At 51.5% G+C, this 18,832-nt stretch overlaps 1 protein-coding gene across 1 annotated transcript; it reads right to left on the bottom strand.

Moving 5' to 3' along the window:
• Positions 1-9,680: 9,680 nt before the first annotated feature.
• Positions 9,681-18,094, bottom strand: LOC139671234 (ly6/PLAUR domain-containing protein 2-like). Its single transcript, XM_071553748.1, has 3 exons — positions 17,848-18,094; positions 13,722-13,841; positions 9,681-12,429 (listed from the first exon to the last, which is right to left on the bottom strand). The coding sequence occupies exons 1-3, from the start codon at positions 17,897-17,899 to the stop codon at positions 12,215-12,217; spliced, it is 387 nt and encodes a 128-aa protein (XP_071409849.1). The 5' UTR covers positions 17,900-18,094; the 3' UTR covers positions 9,681-12,214.
• Between the last annotated feature and the right edge of the window lie 738 nt (positions 18,095-18,832).

An 18,832-nucleotide genomic window follows, 5' to 3' on the forward strand; every position in this document is an offset into this window, starting at 1 on the left:
TGAGAACCTACATCTTGAGACCAAAAATAGAGTGGAATAAAACCTTGGGAGGAATTAAAAAAACATGAGAAATAACAGAGCTGCATCTCCACAGCCCAGGTGTGTCATGGACCTGCTTCGCTTAAAAAGCTGTTCACTCCACCTGCATCTTTCCAGGACTCACAACAGGATTTAACCCAGGAATGGAGCAGACAGTGAGTTTCGAGGAGAGAAGCAGTGCCATAAAACAAGGAATAGGGACAATTTGGCCCTATTACGCCTCCTAGATCAGGAAAAAACATGACCCCACTCTGTGCTGGACCTGCTTGGGCTGCAGAGAGGGGGTGGTGCAGCAACCTTCTGCCACCCATCCCCATGGAATACTCATTCCCTTGGGACTGGCTGCACCCAGGACGTGGCAGAGACATTTCTTGGGGTTCTTTCTGTGTGCTGGGGCTGCAAGGAAGTCACTGTGTCACCCCTTCTCCCTAAAAATGAAGGATCTTGGAGCCAATCAGCTGCAAACTTCCAGGGGGTTGTCCTTAAATCCTGGTGCTGGACTACAAGCTCCTAAAAGCCTCATTAATCTCGGATGCACCTGATCCATCCTCCTTAATAAACCCATCGTGTTGTCACGTGTTGTTTCAGAGCTTGGGTGACTAAAGGATGGCTTAAAACTCATTAACTCTTCCTTGGCCCCCAGGGCTGGCAAGAGGTTGCCAAAGTAAACGAGGTTCTTGAGCTACCAGGGAGAAACAAGAACACAGGGACATCCCTCCCTCCCTCCCTCCCTCCCTCCCTCCCTCCCTCCCTCCCTCCCGCCAGCCAGCCAGCCAGCCAGCCAGCCAGCCAGCCATCCCTCCCTCCCTCCCTCCCTCCCTCCATCCCTCCCTCCAGCCAGCCAGCCAGCCACCCACCCACCCATCCCTCCCTCCCTCCCTCCATCCCTCCCTCCATCCCTCCCTCCATCCCTCCCTCCATCCCTCCCTCCATCCATCCATCCAGCCAGCCAGCCACCCATCCCTCCCTCCCTCCCTCCCTCCCTCCCTCCCTCCATCCACCTGTCCATCCATCCATCCATCCATCCATCCATCCATCCATCCATCCATCCGTTCACCCACCCACCCACACTTGGAGTCCCACCCTCACATGCTCCTGCTGGCCTGGGCTTTCCAAAAAAACCACAGCCACTCCCCACAGCTTCTCATCCAAACACCTCTGGCCCATGGTTTGGAGCTTGGGAAGTGGTTGTGTGTTCTCTGGGATGGATCCCACAGCTCTGGTTCAGGTCTCTGTGAGGTCTCAGCTTGTAGGGAATTTCCTTGTCTTCCCCTGGGGAACTCACTTGGCTGCTGGTGGGGTGGAGGATGGTTGAGGTCTACAGGTTGGAAACATCCCTGAGATCAGGAAAAGTGGAGAAAAGAGGGACTTTGAATAAAAGAAGCAAAAGGAGGTGAACTCTTCAGCTTGGGTGAGACTTTAGGAAGCATTTCTTCACAGAGGGGGTGGTCAAACACTGGACAGGCTCCCTAGAGAGGTGGGAGATGCCCCAAGCCTGTCAGTGCTTGAGAACTATTTGGACAGTGTCCTTAATAACATTTTAACTTTTGATCAGTCCTTAAGAGGTCAGGCTGGATTAGATGATCACTGTAGGTCCCTTCCAATTGAAATATCCCTTCCTCTTCTCCTTTCCCGTCCTCTTTGCCTTCCCCAACTTTCCCCCTCCCAAACCTTCCCCTTCCCCAACCTTCCCCTTCCCCAACCTTCCCCTTCCCCAACCTTCCCTTCCCCAACCTTTCCCTTCCCCAACATTTCCCTTCCCCAACCTTCCCCTTCCCCAACCGTCCCCTCCTCAACCGTCCCCTCCCAAACCTTCCCCTTCCCCAACCTTCCCCTTCCCAAACCTTCCCCTTCCCAAACCTTCCCCTTCCCAAACCTTCCCCTTCCCCAACCTTCCCCTTCCCAAACCTTCCCCTTCCCCAACCTTCCCCCTCCCAAACCTTCCCCTTCCCCAACCTTCCCCTTCCCCAACCTTCCCCCTCCCCAACCTTCCCCTTCCCAAACCTTCCCCTTCCCAAACCTTCTCCCTCCCAAACCTTCCCTTCCCAAACCTCTCCGTCTCAAACCTTCCCTTCTCAAACCTTCCCCCTCCCCTCCCTTCCCCTCCCCTCCCCTCCCCTGAGACATTTCCAGAAATAAAAAAAAAAGAAAATCCAGTGCATGGAGATCCACTTGCACTCTGCTGCCATTTCTCAGGTGCCAGAATATCTTCTACAGGTGTTAAATCAACTTGTGCCACCAAATGATTGTCCCCTGAGCACAAAGTCAGTGCCTGACTGCAAACACTTGATAATTTCTTTCCCAAAGACCTCGTGGCTTCTTGAAGCAGCAATTGCATTTTATTAGAAAAAAGGAGGACACCAGTGGGACTCTCACCTGAGTTTTTCTATTGAATAAGGATTCATGAGTTGCCTTTATAAAGGAGGTGATGCTGCAGCTCAGAGATTGTCTGAGTAAAACATCTCTCAGCTCCTTTATCCAACCCAGCTGTCTCAGGAAACCTCTGAAACAACAGACCCTTGTTATGAGGTTCTTCCAGCTCCTGAGGTCTTGCCCACAGCTGGGATTGCTCCAGGTGATAGCCACAAAAATAATAACTATTTTTCTTGGGGTGCTGATCTTTCAAGAACAGATCAGAGAGAACAGGATGGCTCTTTTAGCCTCATGAAACAGCCAAGACAGGACCAACTGCCCATGGAAACACCAGCCCAGAACAGGGAGAAGCAAAGCAATAATTTATTAATCACGTGGTTTCTGACCCTCACAGCACTGAGGGTCTGGCACAGCCTCTCACCTGCAGAGACAAAGACATGCAGGGACTTCATATGAATTTTTTCCTTTAAATAAATAAGAATTCAGGGTAAGGGGTGAGTCTTAAGAGCTGAGGAGCCCCTCTGCATATGAAAAGCCCCTTGAGATACCTAGACTGGCTTTCTGTGCTTGAGGAATCCTGTGACATCTTTGGACAGATCCAGCACAGCAAAAAGGAGCTTTCAGAAAACTCTGTCACGGTCTGAGGCCACCAATAGACAAAAGAAATTTTCTAGTTATAGTCCCCAAAGTGATACATAGACATCATTCCCAAGCTGGCCATGGCTGGTGGCTGATGGCATTTGAAAACCCCTCATCTTGTGGGTCAGAAGTCAAATATTTTGCTATTAAATCTCCTCTCCTCACCAGGATGACTTTCCTCCTCCTCTGTAAGTGCGTCAGAGTCTGTCACCATCTCCTGGGTGTTTGTTTCTCTTGCAGATTTGGATGCCACCCCCCTTCACAGTCTTCCTGCCAAAAAACACCTCCTCCTCTTCTGTGGCCTTTCTCCCCAGAGTCAGGAGATTGGCAGCAGCCAGGAGAGATTAAGAATAAAGCCTGGCCTGTTTTCAGCCTGGCTTTGTAAGGACACTGCTCATCTGATGGTGGCTTTGTGCAGGTGACAACACAAGGCTGCTGGTTTTGTTTTGCTGCATGGCAGGAGTTTGTGAAGTGGACCTCAAGAAACAGATATTCAGGTGGAAAAGGTCCTACTGAAGCCTCCACTGGAATTGAAGACACCCATTTTAAGGCTTCAGAGGGTCAGTGATGAAGAACAAACATCAAAGCAAATCGTTCTTCAGGTCACGGTGTTCTGGCGCCACCAGGAACCCACTGTGGGCTGATGTTCCTCACTGGGAGAAGTGGCACATCCCTCTGGAAGCATCTCCCATCCCTGCTGTCTCACAGCCACCCTCTGAAATCCTGCCACTGCCCAGGGCAGAGTTTCAACTGGCAGAATTCCACCCACCCTCAAGATTTCATGTGGGCAGGTGGAAAATCCTGGTGGCTCAACTTGTGTTTGGGCCTCATTTGGGCAACCAAGAGGTGTGTGGAGCAGAAGGCCTCAAAGAAGGGGCAAAACTTCTCCTCATGAGGCACATGGTAGAATTCTTGGAGGTGTCCTGTGCAGGAGCTGGACTGGATGGTCCCTGTGGGGCCCTTCCAGCTCAGGTTATTCTGTGATTCTGTTCTATGATTCCAAGTCCAAAGGTTCTGCTGATACAACTGCACCTTGACATCACTCAGCTTTCTTTTCCAGGGAATTTTTTGTATCTCATTTCCATCTTATTGGGTGAAATAAGGACGTGAAGGGAGTTTCATTGCAGTCCCAACTCCTGCTGTGAACAAGAGAGGAGGAATTCTGCTGTTCCAAACCTTGAGGAGTCCAAGGCAAGGCCGTGCACTAAAACAGGAGCTGGGCAGTTCTTCAGTACTGGTGGTGCCACTGCTGATGTGACTGAATTGTCCTTTCAACGGGGAGGAACCCCTTGAAGACTTAAAAACATTTCCAGCCCATGTATTAGAAGGATGTGCAGGGATAGGAAAAGGGGGAATGGATTTAAACTAAAAGACCGTAGGTTTAGATTGGATATTAGGGGGAAATTCTTCCCTGGGAGGATGGTGAGGCCCTTGCACAGGTCACTCAGAAATACTGTGGCTGCCCCTGGATCCCTGGAAGTGTCCAAGGCCAGGCTGGAAGGGGCTTTGAGCAACCTGGTCTAGTGGAAGGTGTCCCTGCCCACGGCAAGGGATTGGAACAAGATGATCATTAAGGTCCCTTCCAACCCAAATCACTCTTTGATTCTCTGATTCCATTAAGAGACCTGCTCGCCAAGACAGCCTGGAGTCTTTTTGTTCAGATGGCCAGATTACATTTTTGGGCCTCTGACCCATGGATTTCATACCCTGTGGCTTTTGGTTGCCTTTAACCTTGTGGATCTGCATGGATTTCAACAACCTGCCCAACAAGGAACCATCATCTCACCCCCAGCCACAAAATCCTTCCCCACATTCACTGAGCAGGATCAGAACCTCCAAGCTCAATCCACACTAAATGTTGTGGCTGGACCCCTGGAGCCACCAAGATGTGACAATTCCCATCTGTTTAATGGGAGCTGAGGGGAAGGAAAGGGGATTGGGATCCAGAGCTGCCTCCCAGGGCACAGAACCATCAACTGAGACATCCTGGGCTTTTTAAAACCTCAGGGCAAGCTGTGAAGAGGAACCCCAGGTCAGTGCCAAAGCACAGACAGACCATCTGTCCCCTTTGACAAGACTCTGAGCATCTCTTTTGTGTTCAAGTGACCCAAAATGACTTTTCTAAGTGAAGATACCACGATGCTGTGCTTTGCCTTCCTTCCCCCTCATCACATTCACTTCTGACACCTTCTTTTCACCTCGTTTTTAGGGCATTTGCCTCATTTTTCAGGCAAGAGGGAAAGAGGTTTCAGCTTTGTTCCTCTGGAATTAGGGATGCAAGACTCATGCAGGAGAGAAATGAAGATGTCTCAGAGAGGATGTGCTGGCGTGGCAGAAGCAGATGCTTCAACTCATCCAAATCCTAATATGGCAAAAATAGAACTATTTCAGGACCAGGAAAAAAAAAAGTGCACATGATAGGTTTGAGAAGAGAAATAATTTGGGAGTGATATTGAAAATGATATCTGCACTTGAGTCCTGCCAAGCACATTCCATAATTAATAACTCCTTCAGATGGAGTGACTCGCCTTGGAGTGTGCAGGATGAAACATTTAAATCCCTGTCTGTGCACCAGGGGACTGGGGCACATTTCTCCAGAAGCCTTGCAGCTACTCACTAATGTATATTTATATTCCAGAGAGGTATTTTTAGCAAGAACTGCAAGTCCTCTCTGTATTTGATTACATCAGAGCTCTGTTTTACATTAACTGTCTGGACTGCAAAAAAAAAAAATATTACCCCCCTGCTATTTTTTCTTCTCTTGCACTTTTGCAAGAGTTTCTGCCCTTGTCTCATCTCAACTCTCTTTATTTCATGTACATCTGGATTAATGCACCTTCCAAGAAGGTTGCGGGGGGTTTTTATTCCCTTTTTCACTCCCAGAGAAGATAAAATATATGAAAATTTTAAAAAAATTAAGCAGCCAAACAGCTCCTGGTGCTTCCCACCCTGGAGCTTGAGCCACTGCAATCAGGGCCTGCTGGGATAAGCACCACCACTCATGGCTACACATTATTTGGCCACTGTCCTGCTGTGGGAAACAACTGGAAATGATCCCTGCTGGAAAACCCAGCCCTCTAAATAGCAATCCTGCTGTTTGAGTGTCTTCCACAATCCTCAGGGATGCTTCTCTTGGAATCCTGCCCAAGCCAAAGCAGCAGGATTGAACTCAGGTCCTGTTTCAGCTCGAGTCAGAGCTGGGGGTTCTGTGCTTCCAGAGGAGGAATTATCTTTTGGAATCCCCATTCCAAGGCTCATAGAGCCCACAGGGCAGCCAGGCAGGAAGGGACCTGGGGGGACTGAGGGACAGGAAGCTCAACAGGAGCCAAGAGTGTGCCCAGGTGGCCAAGAAGGCCAATGGGATCCTGGCCTGGATCCAAACTAGCGTGGCCAGCAGGCCCAGGGCAGTGACCCTTCCCCTGGACTCTGCCTTGGGGAGGCCACACCTTGAGTGTTGTGTTCAGTTCTGGGCCCCTCAGTTGAGGAAAGATCTTGAGGGGCTGGAGCGGGGCCAGAGAAGAGCAACGAGGCTGGAGAAGGGACTGGAGCACAAGTGCTGTGGGGAGAGGCTGAGGGAGCTGGGGGTGTTTAGCCTGGAGAAGAGGAGGCTCAGAGGTGACCTCGGCACTGTCTGGAACTGCCTGAAGGGAAGTTCTGGCCAGCTGGGGGTTGGTCTCTTCTCCCAGACACTCAGCAATAGGACAAGGGGGCACAATGGGCTCAAGCTCTGCCAGGGGAAATTGAAGTGGGAGATCAGAGAGAAATTCTTTGCAGAGAGAGTGCTCAGGGATTGGAATGGGCTGCCCAGAGAGGGGGTGGATTCCCCATCCCTGGAGGTTTTTCAGCTGAGCTTGGCCGTGGCACTGAGTGCCATGATCTGGTAAAGGGACTGGAGTTGGACCAAGGGTTGGACTTGATGATCTCGGAGGTCTTTTCCAACCCAATTGATTCTATGATTCTATGAAAGGCCACTCAAGGCAGACATATCTCCTTGATGGCTGGCTGGATGTGGGATCCCACAGGGTAATAATCCCAGCTGGAATATCCTCACTGATGTGGGCCTGCAAACACCTCCCTGCAAGTTTCGACTCTGTTGTTCTTGACTCTTTAATTTCTAGGTGGACAAAAGCACTTTGCAGATTTACAGCCAAGAGCAGGGCATGGAGATCAGGAAGAAATTCTTCCCTGTGAGAGTGGTGAGGGGCTGGAATGGAATTCCCAGAGAAGTTGTGGCTGCCCCATTCCTGGAAGTGTCCAAGGCCAGGTTGGATGGGGCTTGGAGCAACCTGAACTAGTGGGAGATGTTTCTACCCATGGCAGGAAGTGGAACTGGATGGTCTTTAATCTCCCTTCCAACCCAAACCATTCCATGATCTGCAGGGCTGCACATCTCTAAGGCTTCCCCACATTTGCAGAAGGGCTGGAAAATGCAATTCCTCAGCCAGAAAAAGCACGAGAGACACCAAGGAGTGCCCTCAAATCCGGAGATAAAATTTCTGGAGGTGCACAGAAAAGCTGCTGTTTAAAACAAGCTCTCAGAGGGACAAGTAAAATCCTTCCACACAGCAACATCTCCTGCAGGGCTGAGGGGCTGCAGGTCTTTTTCTGGCCCTTTGGAGACACATCTTTCTCTGCCCTATTTTATTCAGCCTAAATTTAAACTTCTCCCCTCCATGTGTCCACTCGACCTGGTGACGTAAAACTCTGCCGGGTCCTTTGATTCCCCTGGCAGTGCCCTGTGTTTGTGGGGCAGCAGCTTTAACTCCTAAGGACCAAACAGGAGGAGAAATAACAGTAATAACCACAAAAAAAAGCAGCAAATCATGTTTTTAAGGGCTCCCAGTGACCACTATTCGGCCTCGTGGCTGCCACAGCACGGGCAGGTGGTTATTAAAGCAAAGGACATTTTGGCTCCCCTGACACTCTGTGTGAAGGGGTTTTCAACCTCTTCTAATCAAGGAAGGTCTTGGGAGTGCTTTGAAGATAAAATCTGCTTTTGAGTTTGTTTTGGCTGCAGCTGCTCTGGTGGTGTGGGCCAACGTGAGCAGGTGAGTCCCCAGGTGTGGTGCAGGATGCTCACACCAACGCTGGTGACACAAAGGAGGACTGTGGTCCCCACATGGAGCATCTTTGCAGCACAGAGTGGGCTCTGAATGGTGTCTCCCAACCTCCTGTTAACCTCACAGTGCCGAGCTCAGCCTCTTTCTCTTTGCCTTCTGCAAGAGAACCTGAACCATAAAACCCCCCAATTCCCCCAGTGTGTGTGACAAGTGACCCTGGGCTGTCCTTAGAATTGATTGGGTTGGAAAAGACCTCCGAGACCATCAAGTCCAACCCTTGGTCCAACTCCAGTCCCTTTACCAGATCATGGCACTCAGTGCCATGGCCAAGCTCAGCTGAAAAACCTCCAGGGATGGGGAATCCACCCCCTCTCTGGGCAGCCCATTCCAATGCCTGAGCACTCTCTCTGCAAAGAATTTTTTTTCTGATCTCCAACTTCAATTTCCCCTGGCAGAGCTTGAGCCCATCGTGCCCCCTTGTCCTATTGCTGAGTGCCTGGGAGAAGAGACCAACCCCCACCTGGCCAGAACTTCCCTTCAGGGAGTTCCAGACAGTGCTGAGGTCACCTCTGAGCCTCCTCTTCTCCAGGTTACACACCCCCAGCTCCCTCAGCCACTCCCCACGGGACTTGTGCTCTTTCACCCACCTGCCACCCTTCTCCTCCTCCTCCTCTTCCAGCAGAGATAGCCTTGAATCTGCCTCTTCCATGGAGTGTTTTTGCACTCCCTTTCTTGTCCCTATGTGTAGTTTCCCCCCTCTCCGGGCACAGAGTGGCTGGAGAGCAGCCAGGCAGGAAGGGACCTGGGGGGCCTGAGGGACAGGAAGCTCAACAGGAGCCAAGAGTGTGCCCAGGTGGCCAAGAAGGCCAATGGGATCCTGGCCTGGATCCAAACTAGCGTGGCCAGCAGGCCCAGGGCAGTGACCCTTCCCCTGGACTCTGCCTTGGGGAGGCCACACCTTGAGTGTTGTGTTCAGTTCTGGGCCCCTCAGTTGAGGAAAGATCTTGAGGGGCTGGAGCGGGGCCAGAGAAGAGCAACGAGGCTGGAGAAGGGACTGGAGCACAAGTGCTGTGGGGAGAGGCTGAGGGAGCTGGGGGTGTTTAGGCTGGAGAAGAGGAGGCTCAGAGGTGACCTCAGCAGTCTGGAACTGCCTGAAGGGAAGTTCTGGCCAGGTGGGGGTTGGTCTCTTCTCCCAGGCACTCAGCAATAGGACAAGGGGGCACGATGGGCTCAAGCTCTGCCAGGGGAAATTGAAGTTGGAGATCAGAGAGAAATTCTTTGCAGAGAGAGCGCTCAGGGATTGGAATGGGCTGCCCAGAGAGGGGGTGGATTCCCCATCCCTGGAGGTTTTTAAGGTGAGCTTGGCCGTGGCACTGAGTGCCATGACCTGGTAAAGGGACTGGAGTTGGACCAAGGGTTGGACTTGATGATCTTGGAGGTCTTTTCCAACCCAATCCATTCTATGGTTCTCTCTGGCATAGAGAACCCCTCCCTGCACCCTGTGCTGCCCATCCCTCCCTCCCTCCCTCCCTGGGTGAAGGCTGAGCACACAAGAAACATATTCCAGGCTGAAAACCAGAGGATCCAACTTTATTTTCCCGATTCTCCCCCCAGAAGGGAACTCTCACCCTGCCAGTCCCTCTGCATCCAGACCCTGCCCCATCCACACCACCAGCCCAGGTGGGAAAGTGGAAAGGCCACTGGGGACAGAGCTGGGACCCAAAACACCAAAGGGTGTGATCTGAGGGCGGCAGTGATGGTGCTTTGTTTCTGGTCTCATGTCAGAGTGTTTTTGGAGCAGGGGAACAGAGAACAGGCGGGTGGGAAGCAGAGGCTGGTGCTCTGTGTCTGTTGGGGTGGGTGGAATGTTTTGGCATCTGAGCCACTTCCAATTAGTGTCCTCTCCAGGGCTTTTTTTCCCTGTAGATCTCAGCACTGCGAGGGTGTTTCAGGAAAGCTGTCAGGGTTTTAGGGAGCATCTCACCTGGGAACAGAGGGGCTCATCATCCCCCCGAGCCCAGGACTGCACAGGGAAACTCTGCTGAGGAATGCAAAGGTTGTCGAAGTTGTGTTTTAAGTGGTGCTGAGACAGATGGTGAGGAACAATCACTCTGTGCAAGGAGGAGAAAGGACCTCCCTGCTTTGGTTTCCTGCTGGTGTCTCATGGGAACAGTGGGAAAGGGAGGAGAAATAGATGGGGGAAAGATAAGGAGGGGAAAAGGAGCGAAAAGGAGGGAAAATGACAAAAAAGGAGGGGAACAAGAGGGAGAAGGGAGGGAGAAAGGGGGGAGAAAAGAGGGGGAAAGGAGGGGGAAAGAGGGGGAAAAAAGGGGGAAAAAAGGGGAAAAAGGGGGGAAAAAGGGGGAAAAAGGGGGAAAAAAGGGGGGAAAAAGGGGTAAAGAGGGGGGAAAGAGGGGGGAAAGAGGGGGAAGGAGGGGGGGAAAGAGGGGGGAAGGAGGGGGGAAGGAAGGGGGAAGGAGGGGGAAAGGAGTGGGAAAGGAGGGGGAAAGGAGGGGGAAAGGAGGGGGAAAGGAGGGGGAAAGGAGGGGGAAAGGAGGGGGAAGGGGGGGAAAGGGGGGGAAGGAGGGGGAAGGGGGGAAGGGGAGGAAGGGAGGGAAGGAGGGGGGAAAGGGGAGGGAGGAAGGAGGGCGGAAGCGGGGGGAAGAAAGGGGGAAAGGATGGGGAAAGGGAGAAAAAAGGGGAGAAAAACGGGGAGAAAAAAGGGGAGGGAAAAAGGGGAGAGAAAAAGGGGAGGGAAAAAGGGGAGGGAAAAAGGGGAGGGAAAAAGGGGAGGGAAAAAGGGGAGGGGAAAAAGGGGAGGGAAAAAGGGGAGGAAAAGAAAAAAGGGGAGGAAAAGAAAAAAGGGGAGGAAAAAAGGGAGAGAAAAGGATGGGGAAAGAGAGGGGAAGTAAAGGGGGTGGGAAAGGGAAGGAAAAAAGGGGGAAGAATAGACTGTGCCCCAGGGGAGGTTGTAGGGATGCCATGACCACAGCGGTGGTGCCCGAGCTGCTTCCATGCCCCACTCTGCCCTTGCTCTCACAGGCAGTTCCTGCTGCCCTGAGCAAGCCCTGGCACAGGAAGGGAGCAAATGGCAAATTCTCTGGTTCTCCCACACCAGAGGGGACTGGGAGCTGGGAACACTTGGCTCATCCTTTTCTGCTTCCACACCAGCTGCTTTCCCAGCAGCCAGGGCAGCAGAATCCACCTCCCACTGCTCCAAACAAATCCAGGAGTGCTGTTAACCAGCTTTTCTCGGAGTTTAGGGGTTGGGATAACCATTCCTTTTTTCCTTTCTTGCACTCCCTGCTCTGAAGGGGCAAGGGGAGGGCAGAGGAACAGAAGGATTTGCTGCAATAGTCTCTAAAACATCTGGGAAGGGAAATCCAAGAGCTCTGGCTGAAAGCTGAGCTCAGGCAGAGGCTGCTGAGGGTTTTCTTCTGGCCAAACTCCCAGATTTGGTCCTGCAGGTCTAACCTATCCTGACCTGTGAGTCTGGGGAGCATTCTGAGCTTTCCAGAAATACATCCCATCTCTACACAGGAGAGCTGAGCCACTCTGAACTCATCCCACAGCTTATTCTTGACTAAATTAAGTGCCAGCTCTCTACAACTGCCATCCACACTCTGATGGGCAGATGGGAAAGCAGGACCAGATCCATCTGCTCCTCTAAGCCAGGAGATGGCATCAGTGTTGCCCAGAAGTTGAACTTGTGGCTGCCCCATCCTGGGAAGTGTTCAAGGCCAGGTTGGATGGGATTGGAGCAACCTGGTCTAGTGGAAGGTGTCCCTGCACCAGGGCAGGGGAGTTGGAACTGGGTGGTCTTTAAGGTCCCTTCCCAAACCATTCTATGATTCTGTGTGGATCAAAAGCAACTGAAGGTGAGGAACATCAGAACATCTGCTTAGCAGCTGGAAACTGAAAATGTGAAGGTTTTAGGTCCAGGTGCCCAAACCCTTGGCCTGAATCCACTTGAATTCCCAGTGTTGGAGAAGAGTGAAGCCACACAGCAGCAAAGGAGGTTCTTCCCAAGGTATCTGAGGGTTCCTGAGGCAGCTTGGCACGGACAAGAGATGGGGGAGTTTTAGGCTGGAGCTCAGATGGCATTACAGGGAGCACTGGAGGACTGTGCCAACCACCACCAGGGCCAGCAGCCCCAGCGCTGCAGAGCTGCCTCTCACCCCACTGGTGGCCTTGGTGTCGTCGGTGCACAGGTCAGTGTAGCAGCAGGACTTGGGTTTGGATGCCCCAATGCCATTGGAGGGCTCACATTCCTCCTCACAGCTCCTGGTCACCGTGATGTTGCCAAAAAAGGGGTAACCTGGGAGAGGAAAACGGAAGAGGGTGAGGAGGTAAGAGAGAGAAGGAAGTGCTAAAGGAAGGTGCAGATGGGTGGCATTGAGGAACATGGTCAGATTAGATGTTGAACTTTCTCCATCCATGGGGACCTCTAATCCAAGCTTTCTGTAGGAACAGGTCCACGAGTTCTCACTGCTGACTCCCTCCCACCCTCCTGCTCCTTGCTAAATTATTCCAGCCTGGGAAAGGGACACAAATCCCTGTGGATGTTTGGATACATCTATAAATTCAGTGCACAGAGGTGGGAAAGGCAAAACAAACAGAGCAAAGTGCACTTTTAATTTAATATAAATAAAATGTATATTAAAATATTTTCATATTTTTGTATGTTTATATATGTATATATATATTGTATTTTTATTATATTTAACTACCTACCTAATTAAAATTTAGTATATCAATACAAAATATATAGAAAGTAAAAGTAGATCTAATATACATAAAAATAAAAATTAAAATATGTAACCCCCCCCTTAATATATACATGATGAGTCCTGTTTACTTTACTGTGAGGCTCCAAATCTGATGGAAATCTCTCCATCCTTCTTTAAAGTGAGATAACTTCCCCTGGGTTCTAAAAGGGAATTTAAAGGGTAGTCCAAGCTGGGACTGGGATGAGGAGAGGGAAGGGTGGACAGGAGATCGAGGGAGGTGATTTTGCCTTTCTGCACTTCTCTGGTGAGACTCCACCTGGAGCACATCATCCAGCTCTGGGGGCCTAAGCAGAGGAAAGACATGGATCTGTTGGAACAGGTCCAGAGGAGGCCATGGAGATGCTCCAAGGGCTGCAGCTCCTCTGCTCTGGAGACAGGCTGGGAGAGCTGGGAATGTCCAGCCTGGAGAAGAGAAGGCTCCAGGGAGACCTGAGAGCCCCTTCCAGTGCCTAAAGGGGCTCCAGGAGAGCTGGAGAAGGACTTGGGACAAGGGATGGACTAACAGGACAAGGCAGAATGGTTTCAAAGTGGCAGAGGGAAAGTTTAGATTTTATATTAGGAAGACATTATTGGCTATGAGGGTGGTGAGACTCTAGTACAGGTTGCCCAGAGAATCTGTGGCTGCCCCATCCCTGGAAAGTGTTCAAGTCCAGGTTGGATGGGGTTTGGAGCAACCTGGGCTAGTGGAATGTGTCCCTGACCGTGGCAGGGGGTTGGAACTGGGGGATCCCTTCCAACCAAACCATCCTGTGACCCTGTGCTCTCTCTCCAGGAGCTGTCACCCCTTGAGTGTTTTGTCACAGCGAGCAGTGGCACTTACCCGTGTCCACGGAGTGGAGGGTCGTCGTGCACACGTTGGCCTCGGGGGGGCACGACATGGGTGTTCTGCACTTGGAGATGTCTGTTGGCTCCTTGCAGATGTAGCATTGTAAGGACTGGGCTGCAGAGGGGACAGAAAGGCTCTGAGAGGGCACAGCAGGGAGGGCAGACACGAGGCTGCAGCTTCCTCACCAAGGTCTAGTGGTGCCCAAAACTGAGAACGTCTGGAGGGAATGGCAAAGCTCAGAAAGACCGAACCCCAGCACCAAAGGACAAGGCTGGTGGTGCAGGACTTGACTCTGATCACTGCCCTGGAGGCTCAGCAGCCCCAAAAGAACAGGGATCTACAGGGATCTATTGCCTGAGCAGCTTGAATAGGTCTGGGTGTTCCATGTGGAAAATGCTGTAAAAGGGCAAAACATTTAGCTGGAGAAGAGGAGGCCGAGGGGAGACCTCCAAGTTTGTCTGCAGCTTCCTGAGGAGGGGCAGGCACTGATCTCTGCTCTGTGGGGACCAGGGACAGGACCTGAGGGAATGGCTGGAGCTGTGCCAGGAGGGGTTGAGTTGGATATCAGGAAAAGGCTCTTCCCCCAGAGGGCAGTGGGCACTGAACAGGCTCACCAGGGCAGTGGGCACAGCCCTAAGGCTGCCAAAGCATTTGGACAACACTTTCAGGGACAGGGTGGGATTGTTGGGATGTCTGTGTGGGGCCCGGGGTTGGACTGCATGATCCTCGTGGATCCATTCCAGCTCAGGATATTCCATGATTCTATGACTATATGAAAACAGCTCCTTGTGCTGAGAGCACCTTCCACCAGCCACGAAAGTCTGGCAGTTCCCCCGTCCCTGCCCCCACAGTGACAGCTCTTCTGTGATTGTTTGGGGCAAATTCTGCAGAAATCAGTAAGCAGGAAATCAACAGAATTTAAATTTCAGAGCTGTTGCAGGGCTGAGTGTCAAAACCACCTTCAACAGTGGCCACTGGTGGTTTTTAAAGAGGTGATGCCCCAAACTCCTGCTGGTTGAGGGAGGGACACTCCTCCAGGTGCCACCCCGGGGCCACCAGAGCGAGTGCTGGGTCCTGCCCTTTGGCCACCCCAACCCCCTGCAGCGCTCCAGGCTGGGCACAGAGTGGCTGGAGAGCAGCCAGGCAGGAAGGGACCTGGGGGGACTGAGGGACAGGAAGCTCAACAGGAGCCAAGAGTGTGCCCAGGTGGCCAAGAAGGCCAATGGGATCCTGGCCTGGATCCAAACTAGCGTGGCCAGCAGGCCCAGGGCAGTGACCCTTCCCCTGGACTCTGCCTTGGGGAGGCCACACCTTGAGAGTTGTGTTCAGTTCTGGGCCCCTCAGTTGAGGAAAGATCTTGAGGGGCTGGAGCGGGGCCAGAGAAGAGCAACGAGGCTGGAGAAGGGACTGGAGCACAAGTGCTGTGGGGAGAGGCTGAGGGAGCTGGGGGTGTTTAGCCTGGAGAAGAGGAGGCTCAGAGGTGACCTCAGCACTGTCTGGAACTGCCTGAAGGGAAGTTCTGGCCAGGTGGGGGTTGGTCTCTTCTCCCAGGCACTCAGCAATAGGACAAGGGGGCACGATGGGCTCAAGCTCTGCCAGGGGAAATTGAAGCTGGAGATCAGAGAGAAATTCTTTGCAGAGAGAGTGCTCAGGGATTGGAATGGGCTGCCCAGAGAGGGGGTGGATTCCCCATCCCTGGAGGTTTTTCAGCTGAGCTTGGCCGTGGCACTGAGTGCCATGATCTGGTAAAGGGACTGGAGTTGGACCAAGGGTTGGACTGGATGATCTGGGAGGTCTTTTCCAACCCAATCCTTTCTGTGATTCTGTCACCACCCGAAAGCATCCAGTGCCATCTGTTGGTTCCAACTCAAATAGCCGCGGGTTGGTTTGTTGCGGTCCTGCTCCATCTGCCGACAGGGAGGAACCTGCGACGCTTCGGGACAGCGGGAATGGGGGGGAAGGGTTTGGAGCGCCTGATTTTAGGAAGAATGTTTAAGGATTCTCCTTCTCTCGGCACCTCCTTGGGAAAATTCAGGTGTGCAGCAAAACCTACACGATGCTTTGTTTGTCCTCTTATTTAATGTTAAAATGTATGTTTTTAAATCTAAGTCAAATTAAAATTAAAGTGAAATTTAAGTTTTAAAATGTAATTTTTTTGTTTAGAATTTAAAATTAAATTAAAGTGAAATTTAAGTTTTAAAATATAAGTGAAGAATTTTTTGAAATTTAAATTTAAATTAAATTTAAGCATTTTAAGGACTTTTCAGGCATTGGCTTCTCTCAGCATCCAATTCAAAAACTTCCCTTGTCCTCTTTGAAGAGGCAAAAAGGACTTTGCAACGCTGATAATTGTGGTGTTCTTGTGGCCATATCCAGGTGGTGGAGCCATCCCTGTTCAGGACCTCACTGGATCCTTCCATATGATCCATGAGAGGCTGGTTGATGTTTTCATATCAAGTGCCCACTGAGGGAGAAAACACCGAGAACCAGGAAAGAATTTGGGTGTTTGTGGGAGTGTGGGGTGGAGGGATGGAGGGATGGAGGGATAGAGGGATGGATGGATGGATGGATGGATGGATGGATGGATGGATGGATGGATGGATGGATGGATGGGTGGAGGGATGGATGGATGGATGGATGGATGGATGGATGGATGGATGGATGGATGGATGGATGGATGGATGAGTGGATGGATGGATGGATGGAGGGATGGATGGATGGATGGATGGATGGATGGATTGATAGATGGATCAGTGTTGCCTCAAAGTACCTGAGAAACTGCTCTGCAACCTTTCCAAGCCTCACCATTGCCATGGATGAGCAAGGAAGCGCCTCAGGCTCTGGGGGAATTAATTCCAGTTCAAAGTAGATTTAAGCCCCCTCATCCTTCATGGACCCTGAGTGGGGCACTCAGAGGACACTGGATTTGTGGGAAGGTTGCAGGGAAGGGAAGCCCAAATCCATGAGGATCAGAACAGAAGAACTGAACATGGACAGCTCTGTCCTGATGTCGGGCCAATCATTCCTTCTTCCCCCAACAGTACCTTCCTTCCCTGGATATCAAATCTCTGGAAGATGAATGGTCACAGACATATCCCTAAGCTACAGGAGCTGTCCCTAAACCAGCTGCTTCCCACTGGATCATCCCAGAAAACTATTTCTGATCTCAGCCATAAAGCAAAGGGTGCTGATGCCTCTCTGTGGAAGCATTTCCACACCTATGGGTGGAAACCTGCTCTGTCACATCCTCAGATATTCCATTAAATCCAAAACAGGCTTCAGATGGAGACAGTTCCCCCTGTCCAGTCTGCCTCTCCTTTAAGATCTTTCAGGGTCCCAATGAAGCAGCTTGAGTATCTCTGGGCTCCATGGGCTGGAGGTCAAACCCCACTGGGTTGGTGTCACCCCAGGGATGTTTGTTCCAGGATGGAGTTGCAGTGGATCACAAACAGATGGAGGAAGACACAGCAATGACCAAACCCTGCTTGACCAAGATCCAAACCCATCAGTGACCAAACCCAAACAGACTCAGGGCAATTCCCCACTTCCACTTATCTCCTGATCTCTAGAAATAAGGGAAAATCCTGGAGCTGGTGGTTTAATAAACCTTTCCAAAGTCCCTGGAGTTTTGGCTCATACCTACACTCATCTCTGTATTAAAGCTCATTCCTAGGTTTTCTGCACTTCCAGCAGCCAGCTGGGAGGTTTTAGGGATGGCAGGAGCTCAGGATGAACATATCCCATCCTATTCCTGATGGGACAGGATGGCAGCTTAGGTAGAGGCTGTGGGTTCAGGCTCTTGCCCAACTTGGTCCTGCCCTGTGCCATGTTGCTGTCATTTACACCTGAGTCTTATAAAGCAGCCTTGGTGCCCTCCATCCCTGGGTATGGGTGCCAGGGGCATCATTCCCAGCCAGGAATGCCAGCTCTTCCTACCAGGAATGCATATCCTGCATATCCCCTCTCCCCATTCACCCTGTCCATTGACCTTCTTAAACACATAAAGGTGTTATTTCCCCTTCCTGGGGGTCACCAGGTCTTTCTGCACCGATGCCTTTCCTTTCCCCTCCCAGAAATTTCCCAGGGGGTCCTCGCAGTGTTGGAAATGAAGGGATCTTACCCAACTCCAGGCATGCCAGGCCAAGCAGGAACCCAACCAGGAGTGTCTTCATGCTGAGAGCAGATCTGTGGAGCCAGGAGAGCAAAGCAGAGCTGCTCCCAGGGAGCTTTATATGTTTTCCCACCCTCCACCACCTGCTGCTGCTCCTGTGGGCGGATTCTCTTGAGGTGATCAGGGGAGAGAGCTCAGCTCCAGCCCGGATTGGGATTTGTAGAGGAACAAGTTCCTTGGGGAGATGACATCACTGCAACCAGCAGACTCCCTTCCTTGGGTTTATGTCCCAGGGCTGGTCCCATGGAAAAGAAAAAACACAGGTTGCCCTGCAAGGCGTGGCCCCATGCCAGGGCTTGGATGGGGAATGTGACAAGGTATGTTTGTTCCTTCCAGAGCCCAGAGCAGGGTTGTGTCACGCGTGTTGCGCCGGCCAACAGCAGCCAAGGCACAAGTGGCAGCAGGCTGAGCTTCCACGTGCCTTGGGAAGATGTTTCCATGGGCTGGTGTTGCCTAAATGTGGCTGTTTGCCCAAATCCAGGGCAAAAGGGAGCCTCGTTTCTGGATGCCAGGAGTTAACTGAGCCCTGGGACTGAGCTTCAGGGCATGGGAGTCACTGAGAAGTCACTGGAGGTGATCGTGGGAGATGGTCCTTCCCAGTCAGGTTTGGATATTTTGTGGTGTTCCAGGTCCTGGGTGATGCTGGCAAAGCAGAGGAAGCTCAGCCTTCCTTCAGAGAGCTGTCAACTAGTTACCAAATTTTATTCTGAAGCTGGGAAATGAACCCAACATGGGGGAAATGGATCTATTTTCCCACTTCAGTACCTTTCTGATAACAAATTTCACTTCATATATACACACCAAGGCAACCCTTTCAAGCGTCCTAATTTACTTTGTATCTGAGCTGATATTTTGGGGAAACAGCTTAAAACGCTTGGAGCCAGGGAGAAATGATTTGCTTCCCCCTTTGGACTGAGCCAACGGCATTTCACGT

The sequence above is a fragment of the Pithys albifrons genome, chromosome 4, assembly GCF_047495875.1.
Source record: "Pithys albifrons albifrons isolate INPA30051 chromosome 4, PitAlb_v1, whole genome shotgun sequence".
NCBI classification, from domain to species: domain Eukaryota; kingdom Metazoa; phylum Chordata; class Aves; order Passeriformes; family Thamnophilidae; genus Pithys; species Pithys albifrons.

Excerpts from the sequence above, each read along its gene's own strand:
- LOC139671234 (XM_071553748.1), bottom strand. The coding sequence starts at position 17,899 with ATGAAGACACTCCTGGTTGGGTTCCTGCTTGGCCTGGCATGCCTGGAG. Across the intron at positions 13,842-17,847 it reads CCTGGCATGCCTGGAGTTGG|CCCAGTCCTTACAATGCTAC; the intron begins GTAAGATCCCTT and ends TCCCCTCTGCAG. Across the intron at positions 12,430-13,721 it reads CCTCCACTCCGTGGACACGG|GTTACCCCTTTTTTGGCAAC; the intron begins GTAAGTGCCACT and ends TTCCTCTCCCAG.